This window comes from Bos taurus, chromosome 7 (genome assembly GCF_002263795.3).
Source record: "Bos taurus isolate L1 Dominette 01449 registration number 42190680 breed Hereford chromosome 7, ARS-UCD2.0, whole genome shotgun sequence".
Classification (NCBI taxonomy): Eukaryota; Metazoa; Chordata; class Mammalia; order Artiodactyla; family Bovidae; genus Bos; species Bos taurus.
The window spans coordinates 19,583,464-19,599,631 of NC_037334.1; the positions used below are offsets into that span (position 1 = coordinate 19,583,464).

The 16,168-nt window shown below is 51.4% G+C and overlaps 2 protein-coding genes across 5 annotated transcripts in view; both read left to right on the forward strand.

Moving 5' to 3' along the window:
• Nucleotides 1-2,048, forward strand: part of SEMA6B (semaphorin 6B) — a 30,623-nt gene extending 28,575 nt beyond the window's left edge. For all 4 annotated transcript variants that reach the window (XM_024995002.2, XM_024995000.2, XM_024995001.2 and 1 more), the window contains one exon: nucleotides 154-2,048. In XM_024995002.2, the coding sequence (XP_024850770.1) occupies nucleotides 154-1,064 (911 nt within the window). In that variant the 3' untranslated portion in view covers nucleotides 1,065-2,048. The remainder of the gene's footprint in view (nucleotides 1-153) is intronic.
• Nucleotides 2,049-12,884: 10,836 nt separating this feature from the next.
• Nucleotides 12,885-15,843, forward strand: LRG1 (leucine rich alpha-2-glycoprotein 1). Its single transcript, NM_001046177.2, has 2 exons — nucleotides 12,885-12,945; nucleotides 14,211-15,843. The coding sequence occupies exons 1-2, from the start codon at nucleotides 12,914-12,916 to the stop codon at nucleotides 15,217-15,219; spliced, it is 1,041 nt and encodes a 346-aa protein (NP_001039642.1). The 5' UTR covers nucleotides 12,885-12,913; the 3' UTR covers nucleotides 15,220-15,843.
• Nucleotides 15,844-16,168: the final 325 nt, after the last annotated feature.

Genomic DNA, 16,168 nt, shown 5'->3' on the forward strand with positions numbered 1-16,168 from the left:
CAGATGCCAGGGGACAGACGGATGGGCAAATGGGCTTTGAAAGGGTCAGAGAGACGCCCCTGAGCAGAGAGGTGGACAGACCGGCTGGAGGTCGCAGGTGGTGTGCAGGGGACGGTCCCCGGCCAGCCCTTCTCACGCCGCCCTCCCTGCCAGGACTCCTGCGCGCCAGCCTCTCGGAGGAGCGCGCTGGGCTGGTGTCGGTGAACCTGCTGGTGACGTCGTCGGTGGCGGCCTTCGTGGTGGGCGCCGTGGTGTCCGGCTTCAGCGTGGGCTGGTACGTGGGGCTCCGCGAGCGGCGCGAACTGGCCCGCCGCAAGGACAAGGAAGCCATCCTGGCACACGGGGGCGGCGAGGCCGTGCTGAGTGTCAGCCGCCTGGGCGAGCGCCGGGCGGGCGGCCCCGGAGGCCGGGCCGGGGGCGGCGGCGGCGGGCCCGGGGGTCCCCCGGAGGCTCTGCTGGCGCCCCTGATGCAGAACGGCTGGACCAAGGCTACGCTGCTGCAGGGCGGACCCCACGACCTGGACTCTGGGCTGCTGCCCACGCCCGAGCAGACGCCGCTGCCCCAGAAGCGCTTGCCCACCCCGCACCCGCACACCCTGGGCCCCCGCGCCTGGGAACACGGCCCGGCGCTGCTCACGGCCTCCGCCTCGTCCTCGCTCCTGCTGCTGGCCCCCGGCCGCGCCCCTGAGCCGCCCCCCGCGCCGGGCGAGCCGGCGGCCCCCGACGCCCGCCTCTTCACCGCGCGCCCGGGCCGCGCCTCCCACGGCGACTTCCCGCTTACCCCCCACGCCAGCCCGGACCGCCGGCGGGTGGTGTCGGCGCCCACGGGCCCCTCGGACCCCAGCTCGTCCACCGACGGCTTCCCGCGGCCCTGGAGCCCGCCGCCCACAGGCAGTCTCCGGAGACCAGGCGCGCACGCCCCACCGGCCGCCGCGCTGCGCCGCACGCACACGATCAACAGCGGCGAGGCCCGGCCCCGCGGCCGCCACGCCCGGCCGGTCACGGACTTGGCCCACCTGCTCTCCTACGGAGGCCCCGACAGGACTGCGCCCCCCGTGCCCTAGGCCGCGGCCCCGCGCCTCGGCGGTGCCAGCCACGGGAACCAGGAGCGAGAGCCCGGGGCCAGCTCCCAAGTGGGTGCTCAGACCCCCAGCCCGGCCGCGCGGGGGGGGGGCTCCCCTCCGCCGCAGGGAAGCACAAGGAGCTCGGCCTCCCCCCCACCCCGACGCGCCCCCAGAGCCGCAGGACACTGAGGCGGTCTGCGGCGGGCAGACGGGGCGGGCGGAATGTGCTACGGATTTGAGGTTGACCTTCTGCGAGTGGATTTTGGTTTGTTTTCCAATTTGCGTTTCTTTTGCAGTTTTCTAAACCAATTGCACAACTCCGTTCTCGGGGTGGCGGCCGAGGGGCGGGGGGTGGCGCTTGGAGGTGGTGGGAATGGGGCGAGGAGCGCACCTGCAGACCCAAGCTCCCCCCGCAACCCAACCACCCAAAGGCGCCCTCCTCCACCCGGCCCCTGGCGTGTGTGGGTGTGTGTGTGTGTGTGCATGCCGTGTCCGTGTGCAGGGGGCCAGGCAGGGGAGGGAGGCGTGCGTGTGTGCCTGCAGGCTGCTGCTGCGTGTGTGTGGCGACGGCCACGCGCAGTGTGCGTGTCTGTGTGTGAGCGCGGAGGTCCCAGCGGCCTGGGCGTTGGCTGAGCCGACGCCGGGGCTTCCAGAGGGCCGGGGGCCTCCGATGTGCCGGTTAGGAGTTCGAGGGGAGGTGCGGCAGGGGTTTTAGGCGGGGGCTCGGGAGGCCTGTCCAGATGTCACATTGGCAGCTGTCTAAGGGCTCGGGCGGTCTGGGGGACGGCTAAGGCGGGGGGGCCCCCCTGTAAATACAGCCCCAGGGTGGTCAGAGGGTCCCATGCCACCCGTCCTCTGTGACCTCCCCCTTGACCTCCAGCTGACCATGCATGCCAGCTGAGTGGCCAGCTGAGTCCTGGACCCTCTCTGGAGTTTGCCTCCCCCACCTGCCCCCCATCAATAAAACTGTTTACAACCACCGGCCCCAAGGCTCTGGGTCTGCTCTGTCTCCTGGGGGCGGGGCTTTGACAGGGGCGGGGCCTGGGACCAGATGGGAGCATCCTGAGACTCATGGCTGGGTCACAGCCACAGACAGAATTCTGAGGAGGTGGATATGGGAATCTAGAGAGTTTGCGGGGGTCCCCGTCTCCATCTGTACAGGCTACAGTTTCTGACTAGTCCTAAAGCAAATATTTACTATGCACCTACTGTGTGCTGGACACTGTGGAAACCAAGACCCCTGTCCTCGTGGAGTTCACAACCTAGTGGGGGAGACCGGCCACACACACACACACACACACACACACACACACACACACACGAATTAGGACTTGATTTAAATTAGTGATAGATGTAATGAAGGAAGGGGCTTCCCAAGTGGCTCAACGGGTAAAGAATCCACCTATAATGCAAGAGTCGTGGGTTCAGTCCCTGGGTGGGGAAGATCCCCTGGAGGAGGGCATGACAACCCACTCTAATATTCTTGCCTGGAGAATCCCATGGACAGAGGAGCCTGGCAGGTGACAGTCCATGGGGTCGCAAAGAGTCAGATATGACTGAGCCACTGACCACAGTTGCAGGTAATAAAGGAAAAATCAGATAATGTGTTGGGGGGGCGGGGCTTCTGGAGGATCTGAGATGCGATGGGCTAGAAGGAGCACCTATGAGAACATGTGCAGAGAGAGTGTTCCTTGCAGAGGGAACAGCCAGTGCAAAGGCCCTGTGGTAGGAACAAGCTTGGAAGAGGGTGGAGGCAATTCGTGTGGGTGCAGCAGCCTGGATAAAAGGGGAGCAGCTGGAGGTGAGAAGGGTGAGGCACAGGGCCTCAGGCAGGCAGGGCCTTGCTAGTGAAGAGTGCAATTAATTTTTAATGTTGCTGCTGCTGCTAAGTCACTTCAGTCGTATCCGACTCTGTGTGACCCCATAGACGGCAGCCCACCAGGCTTCCCTGTCCCTGGGAGTCTCCAGGCAAGAACACTGGAGTGGGTTGCCATTTCCTTCTCTAATGCATGAAAGTGAAAAGTGAAGTTGCTCAGTCGTGTCCGACTCCTCGAGACCCCATGGACTTTTAATGTTAGCTCCCTTTTAAAAAATGTATTATTATTATTTTTATTTTTTGGCTGCACAGGAAGCATGTGGGATCTTAGTTCCCTAACCAGGGATTGAATCCATGCACCTGCATTGGAAGAAGGGGTCTTAACCACCAAGGAAGTCCCTAAATTTTTTTAAACTGTGGTAAATAACATATACAATCAAATTTGCCACTTGAACCATTTTTAAGTGTTCTGTTCAGTGGCATTAAGCACATTCACATTGTTGTTCAGTCAACCATCCATCTCCAGGATTTATCCGTCTTCCCAAATTGAAACTCTGTCCCCATTAAACCCTCCCTCCCCACTCCCCCCTCCCTCCAGCCTTCTGAATTTTAAGTGGGACAGGGAGCCATCAGAGACTTTTAAACAGGGGACATGATCTGATTTCATTTTAAGAAATTGCTTTAGCATTACATCGCTACAGTTCACAGCTCTTCCTTCCAGCCTGAGTCGATTAAGCACCTATTGTATGCTGGGCTCTGGGGACAGAGTCATAAACAGGACAGACATACCCCTGAACCCCACCATCCTCCCTTTTCATGGGAAGACTGATTTAAACAAAGACACACACAACAGCAAGACAGTATCTTAGCGGCTCCTTATGAACCTGTGTTTTCAGCTTGATTGAAATATATTTGACATATAATATTGTATAGGTTTCCAGTGAGTATCTTGATGATTTGATATATTTTATATGCATTGTTAAGATGATTATCACAATAAGGTTGACACATCCTTTACCTCACATAGTAACTTTGTGTGTGTGTGTGTAGTAAGAACATTTAAGATATATTCTTAGCATCTTTCAAGTATACAGTACAGGGACTTCCCTGGTGGTCCAGTGGTTAAGACTCTGCCTTCCAATGCAGTGGGAGCAAGTTCCATCCCTGGTGGGAAGCTAAGATCCCACATGCCTCTCAGCCAAAAAACCAAAATATAAATAATAAAAGCAATAGTGTAACAAATTCAATAAAGACTATAAAAAAGACTAAATGGGGGGGGGGGGGACTCAAGTGTAACAGTGCAGTCTTGTTAACTCACTACCATGCAGTACATTACATTCCTGGAACGTATGCATCTCATAGCTGGAATTCTCTACCCTTCGACTAACATCTCTCCCTTTCCTTCACCTCTCCACCAGCCCCTGACAACCACCATTCTACACTTGGGGTTCAATGAATGTGGTTATTTTACATAACTGAGATCATTCAGCATTTGTCTTTTTCTGCCTGAGATGGTAAAGAATCTGCCTGAAATGCGGGAGACCTGAGTTTGATCCCTGAATCGGGAAGATCCCCTGGAGAAGTGAATGGCTACTCACTCCAGCATTCTTGCCTGGAAAATCCCATGGACGAAGGAACTTGGTGGGCTACAGTCCATGGGGTCACAAAGAGTTGGACACAACTGAGCGACTAACACTTTTACTTTACTTGGCATAACGCCCTCAAGTTTCATCCATGTTGTCCCAGTTGGCAGGACTGGCCTGTTTATAGTGACTGAGTCATACTCCATCATATATATGCACCACGTCTTTATCCTCGCATCTGCGGATGGACACTAAGGTTGTCTCCCTGTCTTGGCTATTGTGATGAACTCTGTAATGAATATGGGAGGTCAGATATCTGTTCCAAGATACTGATTTCATTTCCTTTGGACACATACCCAGAAGTGAGATTGCCAGATCATATGGCAGCTCTATTTTTAATTCTTTGGAGGAACCACTATACTATTTTCCCTAGTGGCTACATCAATTTACATTCCCACCAGCGGCATACAAGGGTTCCCCTTTATCTGCATCCTCACCAACACTTGTTATCTCTAGTCTTTTTTATGAAGTCATTCTAACAGGCGTGGGTGACATCTTGTGGGTTTCTTTAAATTATTAGTATTTTATAATTTATATGTTTTGGACTGTGCTGGGCCTTCACTGCTGCACAGGCTTTTCTCTAGTTGTGCCAAGTGGGGGCTACTCTCTACTTGGAGTGCATCGTGGACTTCTCCTCACAGTAGCTTCTCTTTGTTGCAGAGCGCAGGCTCTAGGGCACACAGGCTTCAGTAGTTGAGATATGTGGGCTCAGTATTTTCAGCTTCTGGGCTTTAGAGCACAGGCTCAATAGTTGTGGCACACAGGCTTAGTTTCTCCATGGCATGTGGGATCTTCCTGGATCAGGGATTGAATCTGTGTTTCCTGTATGGGCAGGCAGATTCTTTACCACTGAGCCACCAGGGAAGCCCCTCATTTTAGTTTTGATTTGCATTCTCCTGATGATTAGTGGTGTTGAGTACCTTTTCGTGTGCCTGTTTGGCCATTTGTATATCTTCTTTGGAAAGACATCTGTTCAGGTCCTTTGCCTGTTTTTGTGTGTCCATCTCTGCATATCTGTTGTTCTCTGCTCTGTGTCTTGTTCTGTCCATGTTTCTGGTTCTATGTATTTTCCCTGTCACTTTGTCACTGTCTGTCTCTGTGTATTTATGTAGGTGGTGATCTGTCCTTCTTTATCTGTGCCTGTCTATGCCACCCTGCCTGTTTCCCTCTCAGCCTCTATGTCCACTTCATCATCCTCACAACCAAACAGGAACTAAAGACTGGGCTGGAGAAGAGAAGCCATGGCCAGGCATACAGATAAAGATAATAGATCACCAGCTCTCCCTGGCATTCCAGTGGTTAAGACTTGACCTCCCAATGCAGAGAGTGTGGGTTCGATGCCTGGTTGGAGAGCTAGGATCCCATATGCCTCGGGGCCAAAAAAAAACCCATAAAACAGAAGCAGTGCTGTAACAAATTCAATAAAGTTCTTTTAAAAAATAGGTACTACATCACACCTGAGTGCTTAGAACCTAGTGGGAATTAAAACACTGAATAGCCAAACCTGTGAGATGCAGCCAAAACGGTTCTTAAAGGGAAATTCGTAGCCTCCAGATGCATTTATTAGGAAAGGAGAAAGAGTCAAAGCAAATGTCACATCAGCATCAGCTGAAGAAATAAAGAAGAGAAGGGGCCCTCAGAGACTGAGTTCATCTTCACAGGTGGGGAAACTATGGCCAGGGAAATTTAAGCCACTTGCCCAAGTTCACAACACAAAGTGGTTACAGTGGAGCTGGAATTCAGAGCCAGGTTTAGTCCCTCCCAGACCATTGTGCTTCCCCAGTGGCTCAGTGGTAAAGAATTTGCCTGCTAATGCAGGAGATCTGGGTTCAATCCCTGGGTTGGGAAGATCCCCTGGAGGAGGACATGGCAACCCACTCTGTTATACCGAAACGCTCCGGGAAACAAACTCACTCAGAAGGACAGCATGGATTGTGGAATGTAGGACACCGGTGGGTCCTAGACAGAGTTTCCTCTTTAGCTAGGGACCCTGACTGACTTTTGTGAAAACCGTATATACTTTAAGTGTACATGCTCAAGCCCACATCCACAGATTCCTTAAACTTAGCCTGGAAAATGTTAAAGGGAGATACAATCAGGTTATAGCCATGATTCATAATCAGAAGGGTCAGCTGGTTATTCATTGTAACCTACACCAATGGGTGCCATAAAGATTACAAAGTTGATTGACTACATACGGGATTATTACATTCTTTCTGGCGAAGGGAAATCTTGGTATGGAATCTGCTGTCTACCAGTCTGGGAGGGCCATAGGTATGTGATCTCCATGGCTACCAGGCACATAGTCCAAAATTCACTATGAATATAAGATGGATTTTACTTCTTTTTCAAGATGGAGTCAGCTCAGCCTATTCCTTTCCTCCTTCATTACCCCCTTTTGATGCTCTCAACTTCCAGTGTGAGTATCACTCATAAGAATGTACTGCATTTTAGATTTCCTGGTATATATTTGGGTAAATGAAGTCAGCCTCTGTGATACAAAGTTAACAACACATTGGAGAATACACAGTCCACATAACAGAATCAACAGAACAACTATAACAATGGTTAAGAGAGTTTTCCACCAATCCCCTTTACCCATGATAGAACAGAAGTCCAAAAAGGAAGATTATCATCAGTCATAGCTTTTACCTGACCTTTCATGTCATCTAGGGTGGCTGATATATTGCCAGATAAATCAGGAATTTATACACCACATTCAACTTTAATTACAGCACAGGTCCCTCCTTGTGCTGAAACTATGGTTAGTCTCAAGATGGTACCGGCAAGTCCTTGTAGCAGCAGGTGATTGTAGAGCTTCACCTCTTCTTCTTTAAGATGATCTTGGGTTCACGGGGATCAGCGGGTCCTTTTGCACAGTCCACTCGGCGTCCTCCAGGTCTGTGTGGTATGCTCTCTTCACCCTCGTATGGCGGATCCAGGGAGTGATACCTGTACCTTTAACTACCGTAGGTGTGGTTAGAACAACAGTATATGGACCTTTCCAATGTGGGGCCAAGGAGTCATGTTTCCAGTCCTTGACCCACACCTGATCACCAGGCACGAACTCGTGAATCTGTTCCCCAAGGGGGAACGGCACTCTTTCTTGCACACACTTAGTTACCTGATTTATTACCTTAGCCAGTAGTTCCATCTGTGTGAAATCTCACCTCCCCTTATCTGTGCCAAGTTTGTCGTCACCTGTCTCTCTATAGGGGGGGACCTCCCGTAGATAATTTCATAAGGAGAATAACCGTGGGAACGCAGGGTTACTCTTAATTTGAGTAAGGCTGCCAGAAGCAAATCCATCCGTGAACAGTCAGTCTTTGTGATCCATTTTGAAAGTGACTCTTTAAGAGTTCGGTTGGTTCTTTCCACCATTCTGGAACTCTGGGGCCTAGATGCTATATGTAATTTCCACTTGATATTTAGAGCTTTACATACCTGTTGAATTAAGTCGGCTACAAAGGCAGGGCCATTGTCTGATCCTATACTGGTTGGGAACCCAAATCTGGGGATTATTTCCCAAAGCAGATTTATTTCTCAAAGAGCCACTTCATTTACTTTTTCAGTTCGGGTGGTGAAGGCCTCCACCCATCCTGAGAAGGTACATACCATGACCAGTAAATAATAGTGTCAGCAGGGTTTCATCTCAGTAAAGTACACTTCCAAATGGTCAAAGGGTAGAGTGCCTTTTAACTGTATTCCTAGAGGTTTTTATGTCCAGGGGCAGCATTGACCTGTCAGCAAGCAGAACAGTTCCAGGATTCCATTCTACATAAGGAGGAAAGTCGTGGAATTAAGAAATATTTCGAATTAATTCTGGATTCGAGCATATAGTTCAGCCTGTTGAGCAGACCAGTGTGACGGCAGAGAGCTAGCCTCAGCGATGGTTTCTTCCGTGACTACTGCATATCCCGACAGTCGTTGCCCTTATTTCGCCAGGCTGGTGCCATTGGTGTACAGGACTCAATCTGGGTCTGGGATTGGCTGGTCTCTCAAGTCAGGTCTGCTGGCATAAACTTCTTCTAGGATTTCCTTGCAATCATGTGAGGGCCCACCTTCTCCCACAGGAAGGAGAGTGGCCGGATTTAGGGCCTGACAAGGCTCAATAGTAACATGGGATTTCTCACATAACAGTCCCTGGCATTGAGTAATCCAGAATGTCGACAGCCATTTATGGGAGTCCCCTCGCAGGAGAGTGTTGACCTCATGGGGGGTTTTTACGATCAAATCTTGGCCCAAAGTCAACTTGGTTGCCTCCCGGACCAGTAAGGCAACCGCAGCAACTGCCTGTCAGCATCCCGGCCACCCGGTAGCATAAGAGATAAGCCATGAGTCTGTCCCATGTCCCCATGGTCTGGGTCAACATTCCCATAGCCACCTTGTCCTTTTCAGTCATGTAAACAGCTTAGCAAGGTCTGGCATGCCCAAGGCTGGTGCTGATGTAATTGTACCGGGTTTGAGTTATATTACCACTGGGGCTTGTTGTTTTGCAAGCCCGGGGCGGGGCGGGGTTAGGGTAGGGGGGGTGGGGGAGGGGGTTGTCTTCTGCCTAGACCTCAGGGAATTGTGGAGTCAACTCTCTCTCTCTCTCTCTCTCTCTCTCTCTCTCTCTCTCTCGACTGTTTAGCCCATCTGGTTTCCCTTCTGGGAGATGGTGCAACCTCCATTCATCTTGAGGGGTTACCGAGAGGGAGAGTAAATAGGTGGTAGAGCCCACTCAAAGAGTGGGTCTTTCGTGGGGGGAAAAGGCCACTTGTGCCCCCAGTTTAGACAGTAAGTCTCTTCCCAACAAAGGTACTAAGCATTCAGGGATGTATAAAAATTCATAAGTCACTTGGTGTCCCCTCATCTGACATTTTCGGGATAGGCTTGAGACACAAACCTGCATTTATTACCATCTGAGACCCAGTGGCCTCTGGATCTATTGGTGTATAAAGTCTATAGGCCTCGCACGGTCTTTAGTAGAACTCAGAGGGTGATTTGGTTTCCCTTTGAATCACTTTGGAGGGTTTTGCCACGTTCATAGGTTTTCCGGCCCCCTTCTTAAGGCCTTGTAAAATAGCCGCCCCATATCTCTCCAGGTGGCCCCTCCCTTCCTCTGTGTTACAGTCCAAGTTGGGCCTCTCATCCGGGCGGCTTGTTCTGCCCACCGCTGTGGGTTTACAGTACCCTCAGGTGCCATTTCTCCTAGCCATTTTCTAGCCTCAGTTAGGATCCTGTGTCTTTCTTCAGTGCTGAAACGGGAGACTAGTAGCTGGACTATGTCATCCCATGTAGGGCGGTAGGTTTGAAAAAAATAGTCTCCATTAGTCTAATCATACCGTGTGGCTCCCCTGAGTATGGTGGAGTGTGTCTGTGCCAGTTTAATATATCCATAGAGCAAAATGGTTGGTAATAATAAGCTACAGGAAGCTGGTGGTGGTGTCTGTTTGCGTCCTGGACCGGGGGCTGTTGTACCTCTGTGAGGGGCAGCTGCAGGGGGTGGTTTTAACCCCGTGTTCCTGAGCAGAACGCAGCCTCTGTCTAATTTCTGTGTTTCCTTCCCTCTTCTCGTCTGTACTCACCGGGATGGGCGGGTACAGCCTGGGAGGTCCGGCCGAGGCGGAATCCTGGGGCCGTTGACCAGAGGCTCCTACCACCCGGACCGGAGCCTGCCAAATGGCGGCGCTGCGATCTCCGGGGAAGCTGGCGGAGGAGCAGGGGCTGCAGCAGGACCTTCACCTGGCCCTGGGTAGGGCATTAAGATGTGTCCAGTCCTGGTGGAGCACTCGGCAGCGGGCGGGGCAGGTCATCCCCATCCAAATCCTATAGAATTTCTTTTTTATCACCAGTTAATTTTTGTGTCATTAATATTTTTCCCTTTCCCTTCTGGATACAGACCCTCGTCCAAGGAGGAGGGTCTTGAGCTAACCCTAGCCATGAGTTAATATATGGATATTGATTCGGGTGTCCCGACTCTCCTGTGACTATTGCATAGACTGCTTCCACTATTTTTAAGTTCATGGTGTCCTCTGGTGGCCATCCTACTCCCATAGGGGCCATTCAACCTCACAGAGTATGTGGAGGTGGTTAGGTGTCACCTTCACCCCATCAGTTCAGTTCGGTCGCTCAGTCGTGTCCGACTCTTTGCAACCCCATGAATCACAGCACACCAGGCCTCCCTGTCCATCACCAACTCCTGGAGTTCACTCAGACTCACGTCCATCGAGTCAGTGATGCCATCCAGCCATCTCATCCTCTGTCGTCCCCTTCTCCTCCTGCCCCCAATCCCTTCCAGCATCAGAATCTTTTCCAATGAGTCTCTTCGCATGAGGCGGCCAAAGTACTGGAGTTTCAGCTTTAGCATCATTCCTTCCAAAGAAATCCCAGGGCTGATCTCCTTCACCCCATAGTCTCCTCCAAATCCCTTCTTTAAATGTTTAATCATGCACTCCAATACAGTTGCCTTAGATTCACTTCCCCCCATCTTGCTTACCCTCTCGGACCTTCTACTTTTCCTGTTTGTTCCGTCTACAAAGTTCTCGGTACCCTAAGTACTTCTGTTATTTCCACTCAATGAAACAATTAAATTGCCATTCCGCCTCCTTCCTGATTGGGGTGAGAAGAGCCTTACCTGCCAAATCCCAGAGGGAGATCTTCACCTGCTGGTCTGTGTGGCCAAACCAGAACACCACGTGGTCCAGGATTGTTTCTCCATTAACTTTTAAAGTCTATTCTGCCTTGGTGGGCTTGATTAGGTGCAGATGAAAACACAGATGGGTTAAATATCCCACATCCCAGGCTGTCTCCTGAAAAGCCAATTAGTACTCACTTATGTATCCCCCTTCTTCTAGCCTGACAATTCTGAGGGAGTCAAGAATTTCACAGCAGATGGGACACCTCCTCAGAGAGGGCAGAATATGAGCACACAAAGACCAAGTTTCTTTCCCCTAAATCCCTCTCGCAATCGCCTATTAATAATTTACCTCAAGACGACGCAGACATCATCTCCTTTGTAACATTCACGGTCAGTGTGATTCCCGTTCCCTCCCAGGGGGTTTGATCATACCCCCTCTTCTACCCTGCTGAGTGGGAACCTCCTTACCTGAGTGCTCAACTTCCCTGCTGCCATCCACTACCCGCTAATGTGAAAGATCCAGGCTTCGAGGAACGGAATCTTTCCAGAAGGGCAAGGCACCTTCTCCCCTCTAGAAGATCCGAGCGTGAGGCCTCGGAATAGCCCCAAATGGGACTTGTCTCCTCAAAGTGAGGAGTTCCCCAGGTCAACTGCTTGGAGGGCAGCTATGCTTACCACTATACCACCAACACACTAAATGTTATAGCCAAACGCTCCGGGAAACAAACTCACTCAGAACACGTGGATTGTGGAATGCAGTTTACTACACTGGCGGGTCCTAGGCACGGTTTCCTCTTTAGCCAGGGACCCTGACTGACTTTGTGAAAACCTTATGTACCTTAAGTGCACGTGCTCAAGCCCACACCCCCAAATTCCTAAAAGAAGGGAAATCTTGGTATGGAATCTGGTGTCTACCAGTCTGGGAGGCCTATTGGCCATAGGTATGTGATCTCCATGGGTACCAGGCACATAGTCCAAAGTTCACTAGGAATGTAAGGTGGAGTTTCCTTCTTTTTCAAGATGGAGTCAGTTTGGCCTGTTCTTTTCCTCCTTCAACTCCAGTATTATTGCCCAAGAAATCCCATGGACAGAGGAGCCTGGTGGGCTACAGTCCATGGGGTCGCAAAGAGTCAGACACGACTGAAGCAACTTAGCACACAGCACAGGTTCAAAGACTGTGGGGACTTTTGTTTTGTTTTTGAGGGGACTTTTGGCATCACTTGCTTTTGAATTCTATTTTTAAAAATGATTTTATTTAAAATATGTCATGAATTTAAGACAAGTGTTTTGTTGTTGTTGTTATTCTCTCCACTGAGCTTCCAGGTTGCTCAAATTTATTGTAAATAGTACCTCTTGCTCAAAGAGATGTCCCCATCCCCCAGGACAGACTGGCACCTTGCAAACCTGACCCTTGATTCCTAGGTTAGGAGATGTGGGAACTCAGCCCCAGAGACCCTTCGGTACCCACTCTCCAAAAGCAGGACTCGGGGGAAAGAAAAACTAGGTAGAAACAGGATCAAGAAAGGGGTGGGCAGCCCCCTCCCTTCCTGTCCTTCCCTTGCCAGGAAGCAATTTTGCAATCCTGACCCCTCCCCTGCCACCGCCCCCCACCCCGCCCCCCACCTCTGCCTGGCTCAGGTCAGCCCCTATCAGGAATAGGATGTGGGTGGAGACTTCCCTACAGTTGCTGCTCCTGCCCTGAGCTTAGGCCGGTATAAGGCCACCTTGCCAGACCAAGGGAACCTGGATGAAAAAGAGAGAGGCCACCATGTCCTCTCAGAACCCAGAGCGAAAACAGAGGTAGGTCCCCACCCGACCCGTCCTGGGCAGAACGGACACCTGTTCCAGGTCCAGACATTGGCCTGCAGGCTGGAGCAGACTGACACTCAGGCTGCTCCAAAGGACAGACTCACTCCCGTATGTCGACATAGAAAATGCATAATGTGAGAGTTGCAAGTTAGTTTTATTTAGGGCAAAATGAGGACGGCAACCTGGGAAACAGCACCTCAGATAGCTCTGAGAGACTGCTCCAAAGAGGCAGGGGTGGGAGGTCAGTATAGAGGGAGTATATGCAGTCAAGCCTATATATATATATTTTTTTTTTTTTTAATTTTTTCTGGTAGAAGCTTTCTGCTAGTCACAGGGAGCACTCATCACTAGGAAGGATTTTAGTGCTTTTCTAGATATAAGGAGATACAAGGACTGGGCTCATAAAACTAGCTCTCAAAATAAGTACCTGAAGACCTGTCCTGCCAGTCGCCCCCGCCCACTGCCACCTCACCCTTCACCCCCGAGCACAGAGCGCCTCATTTCTGCTCTCCACCCTGAACTCCTTTCAGGGGGTGTTGAAAATCAGCAGCTGCAGCAGCACGAGATTTAATCCTTGTAGTGGTAGATGGTAGGTGTCAATTTGTAGTTGACACATACACACAGCACAGGAACCCCAAGTGGTCCATGGCTTGTAGCAACCAAGGGTGTTCAGGTGGTCTCTAGTGCTGCTGGGCTTGGGGCATCACTGTTGGAGGGCCCATGAGGAGCAGAAGCCCCAACTGTTTCCCAAGAGGAAACAGTTTTCTGCTTGGGAGAGTCAAGAAAGCTTTGTGGAAAGGAGGGGGCATTGGAGCTGACGGTTTGCAGGATGAATAAAAGTTTGTGGGCTCTGCCTTCAAAACACGGAACCAGGGAGATAAGAAATGACCCAGAAAACAAGTGAGAGCAGAAGAAATTAGCAAGTTAAACTGCAAATAATAGCGCATTGAGGTTGGACTGGCAATAGGAAAGGGTAGTATTTAAGGATCAGACTAAGAAACTCAGGCTTTTGTAGAATTATAATTCTTCCTGGAACAGGAGTTACTTCTGGCAGCTCTGGGGGGCGGGGGGAGCGAGGGTGGAACCTAATAGAGGAAGTGACTCCATTATTCCAGCCCAGCAAAGCAGTGGCAGGGTCCGGGTTGGTGAGAGTAGAGATGGTAAGAAGCAGGCAGATTCTGGGTGTATTTTTATCTTGCTGGGTATCTAATATCTTAGTTTTGACTTATTAAGCTCTTTTTTGTCATTGCCTGCAGCCTGGTGGGCTGGGACTCCCATCTTTCTAGAATCTTCCTATTGCTGCTATTTGTAGTCTCAGCCCAGGGGCTCACCCCAAATCCTGAAGCCTGTCTGGTGTTCTCCTCGGTCAATGGCAGCTCCATCTCCTGCCAGCCACCTGCCCAAATCCCCCACAGCCTCCCAGCTGACACCATCTTTCTGGCTGTGGAGTTCTTCAACCTGACTCAGCTGCCTGCCGACTTCCTCCAGGGCGTCCCTAACCTCCAGGAACTCCACCTTTCCAGCAACCGACTGGAGGACTTCTCCCCCAAGTTCCTGCTGCCCGTGCCCCAGCTAAAGGTGCTCGACCTGACCCGCAATTCCCTGACCGGGCTGTTCCCTGGCTTCTTCCGGGTCTCGGCTGCCCTCTGCACCCTGGTGCTGAAGGGAAACCAGCTGAAGTTTCTGGAAGCCTCATGGCTGCACGGCCTGAAAGCCCTACGACATCTAGACCTGTCTGAGAACCAGCTCCACTCTCTGCCCCCTGGGCTCCTGGAGAATTTCACCGACCTGCTCACCCTTGACCTTAGCAATAACCAGCTGCAGACATTGCCCCCTGACCTTCTGAGGGGCCCCTTGAACTTGGAACGGCTACATCTGGAGGGCAATAGACTGCAGGTGCTCGGAGAGGGCCTTCTGGCACCCCAGCCAAAACTGCGCTACCTCTTCCTGAATGACAACAGGCTGGCCTCGGTGGCAGCCGGCGCCTTCCGAGGTCTGCAGAAACTGGACATGCTGGACCTCTCCAACAACTTGCTGACCACGGTGCCCACAGGCCTCTGGACCTCCCTGGGGAAGGCTGCCAGGAACCTCAAGGATGGCTTTGACATCTCTAATAACCCCTGGATCTGTGACCAGAACCTGGCCGACCTCTATCGTTGGCTGGTAGCCAATGAAAACAAGATGTTCTTCCGGAATCACACACGCTGTGCCGGCCCTGAGGCCTTGAAGGGCCAGACGCTCCTGGCTGCGGCTGAGTCCCATTGAAGCCTGGGGCGGGGTCTGGGGCTGGGGTGGGGAGACAAGTCTTCATAGGCCAGTGCACCCCACTTAGCAAATACTCCCCCCTTCTAAGGGTGAGACTGGGCTTCCCATAGTTTCTGGAATCTGTTTCGTCCAGGCTTCCAGAAACACGCCTTGAACCTTCCTTCTTTATTGCCTTTGCTCATGCTGTATCCTCTTCCAGAAATTTCTTTCCCCCTGTCTCTCAGACCTCTTGGTCTCTGGCTCCTCCAGCCTGCCCTGGCCCCACACTGAAGTTGTGTCAATCTGGCTCTGTCTCCCCTCTTTGTGTGTGGTTTTCTGAGTGCAGGACCTCGGACTGGATTTCCTTTTATCCAGCATCACTCAGCTTGGAGTCAGACTGTATTGTTGTTGTTAAGCCCTGTCTGACTCTTTGCGATCCATGGGCCAGGCTTCTCTGTCTTCCACAATCTCCTGGAGTTTGCTCAAATTCATGTCTATTGAGTCAGTGATGCTATCTAATAACCAGATCATCCTCTGCTTCCGCCTTCTTCTCTTGCCCTCAATCTTTCCTAGTATCAGGGTCTTTTCCAAAGAGTTGGCTCTTTGCATCAGGTGGAGCTTCACTAATAAATAATTGTTGAACAGAAGTGGATGGTTTCATTGTGCTCCTTGCATCTCTCAAGTAAAATTCCTAGGTCTCCAGGATACAGAAGGAGGAAAGGAGAGGTATGCCATGAAATCCCAAATGGATAGCCATTGGGATTTGTTCTCCTCCTCCCCTCCCCATCCCTGGATTTAACTGGAAATAAAACCTTGACCATTGCCCAGGGTGTCATTTTACCAGTGGATTCCTGCCAGAGCTTGTGTCCTGGGGAAGGTTTAAATTAAACCTGATTGCTTCAGGGCTCCAAACAATTTTTCACGCTGGCCTGTGATAACCAGGGAAGGGTAGCTGCCCAGGGCAAGTGTG

What these genes read in the sequence shown, in the direction of transcription:
- LRG1 (NM_001046177.2), top strand. Translation starts at nt 12,914, where the DNA reads ATGTCCTCTCAGAACCCAGAGCGAAAACAGAG. An exon ending in AACCCAGAGCGAAAACAGAG is followed by an intron (nt 12,946 to 14,210) that starts GTAGGTCCCCAC and finishes CATTGCCTGCAG; the next exon opens with CCTGGTGGGCTGGGACTCCC.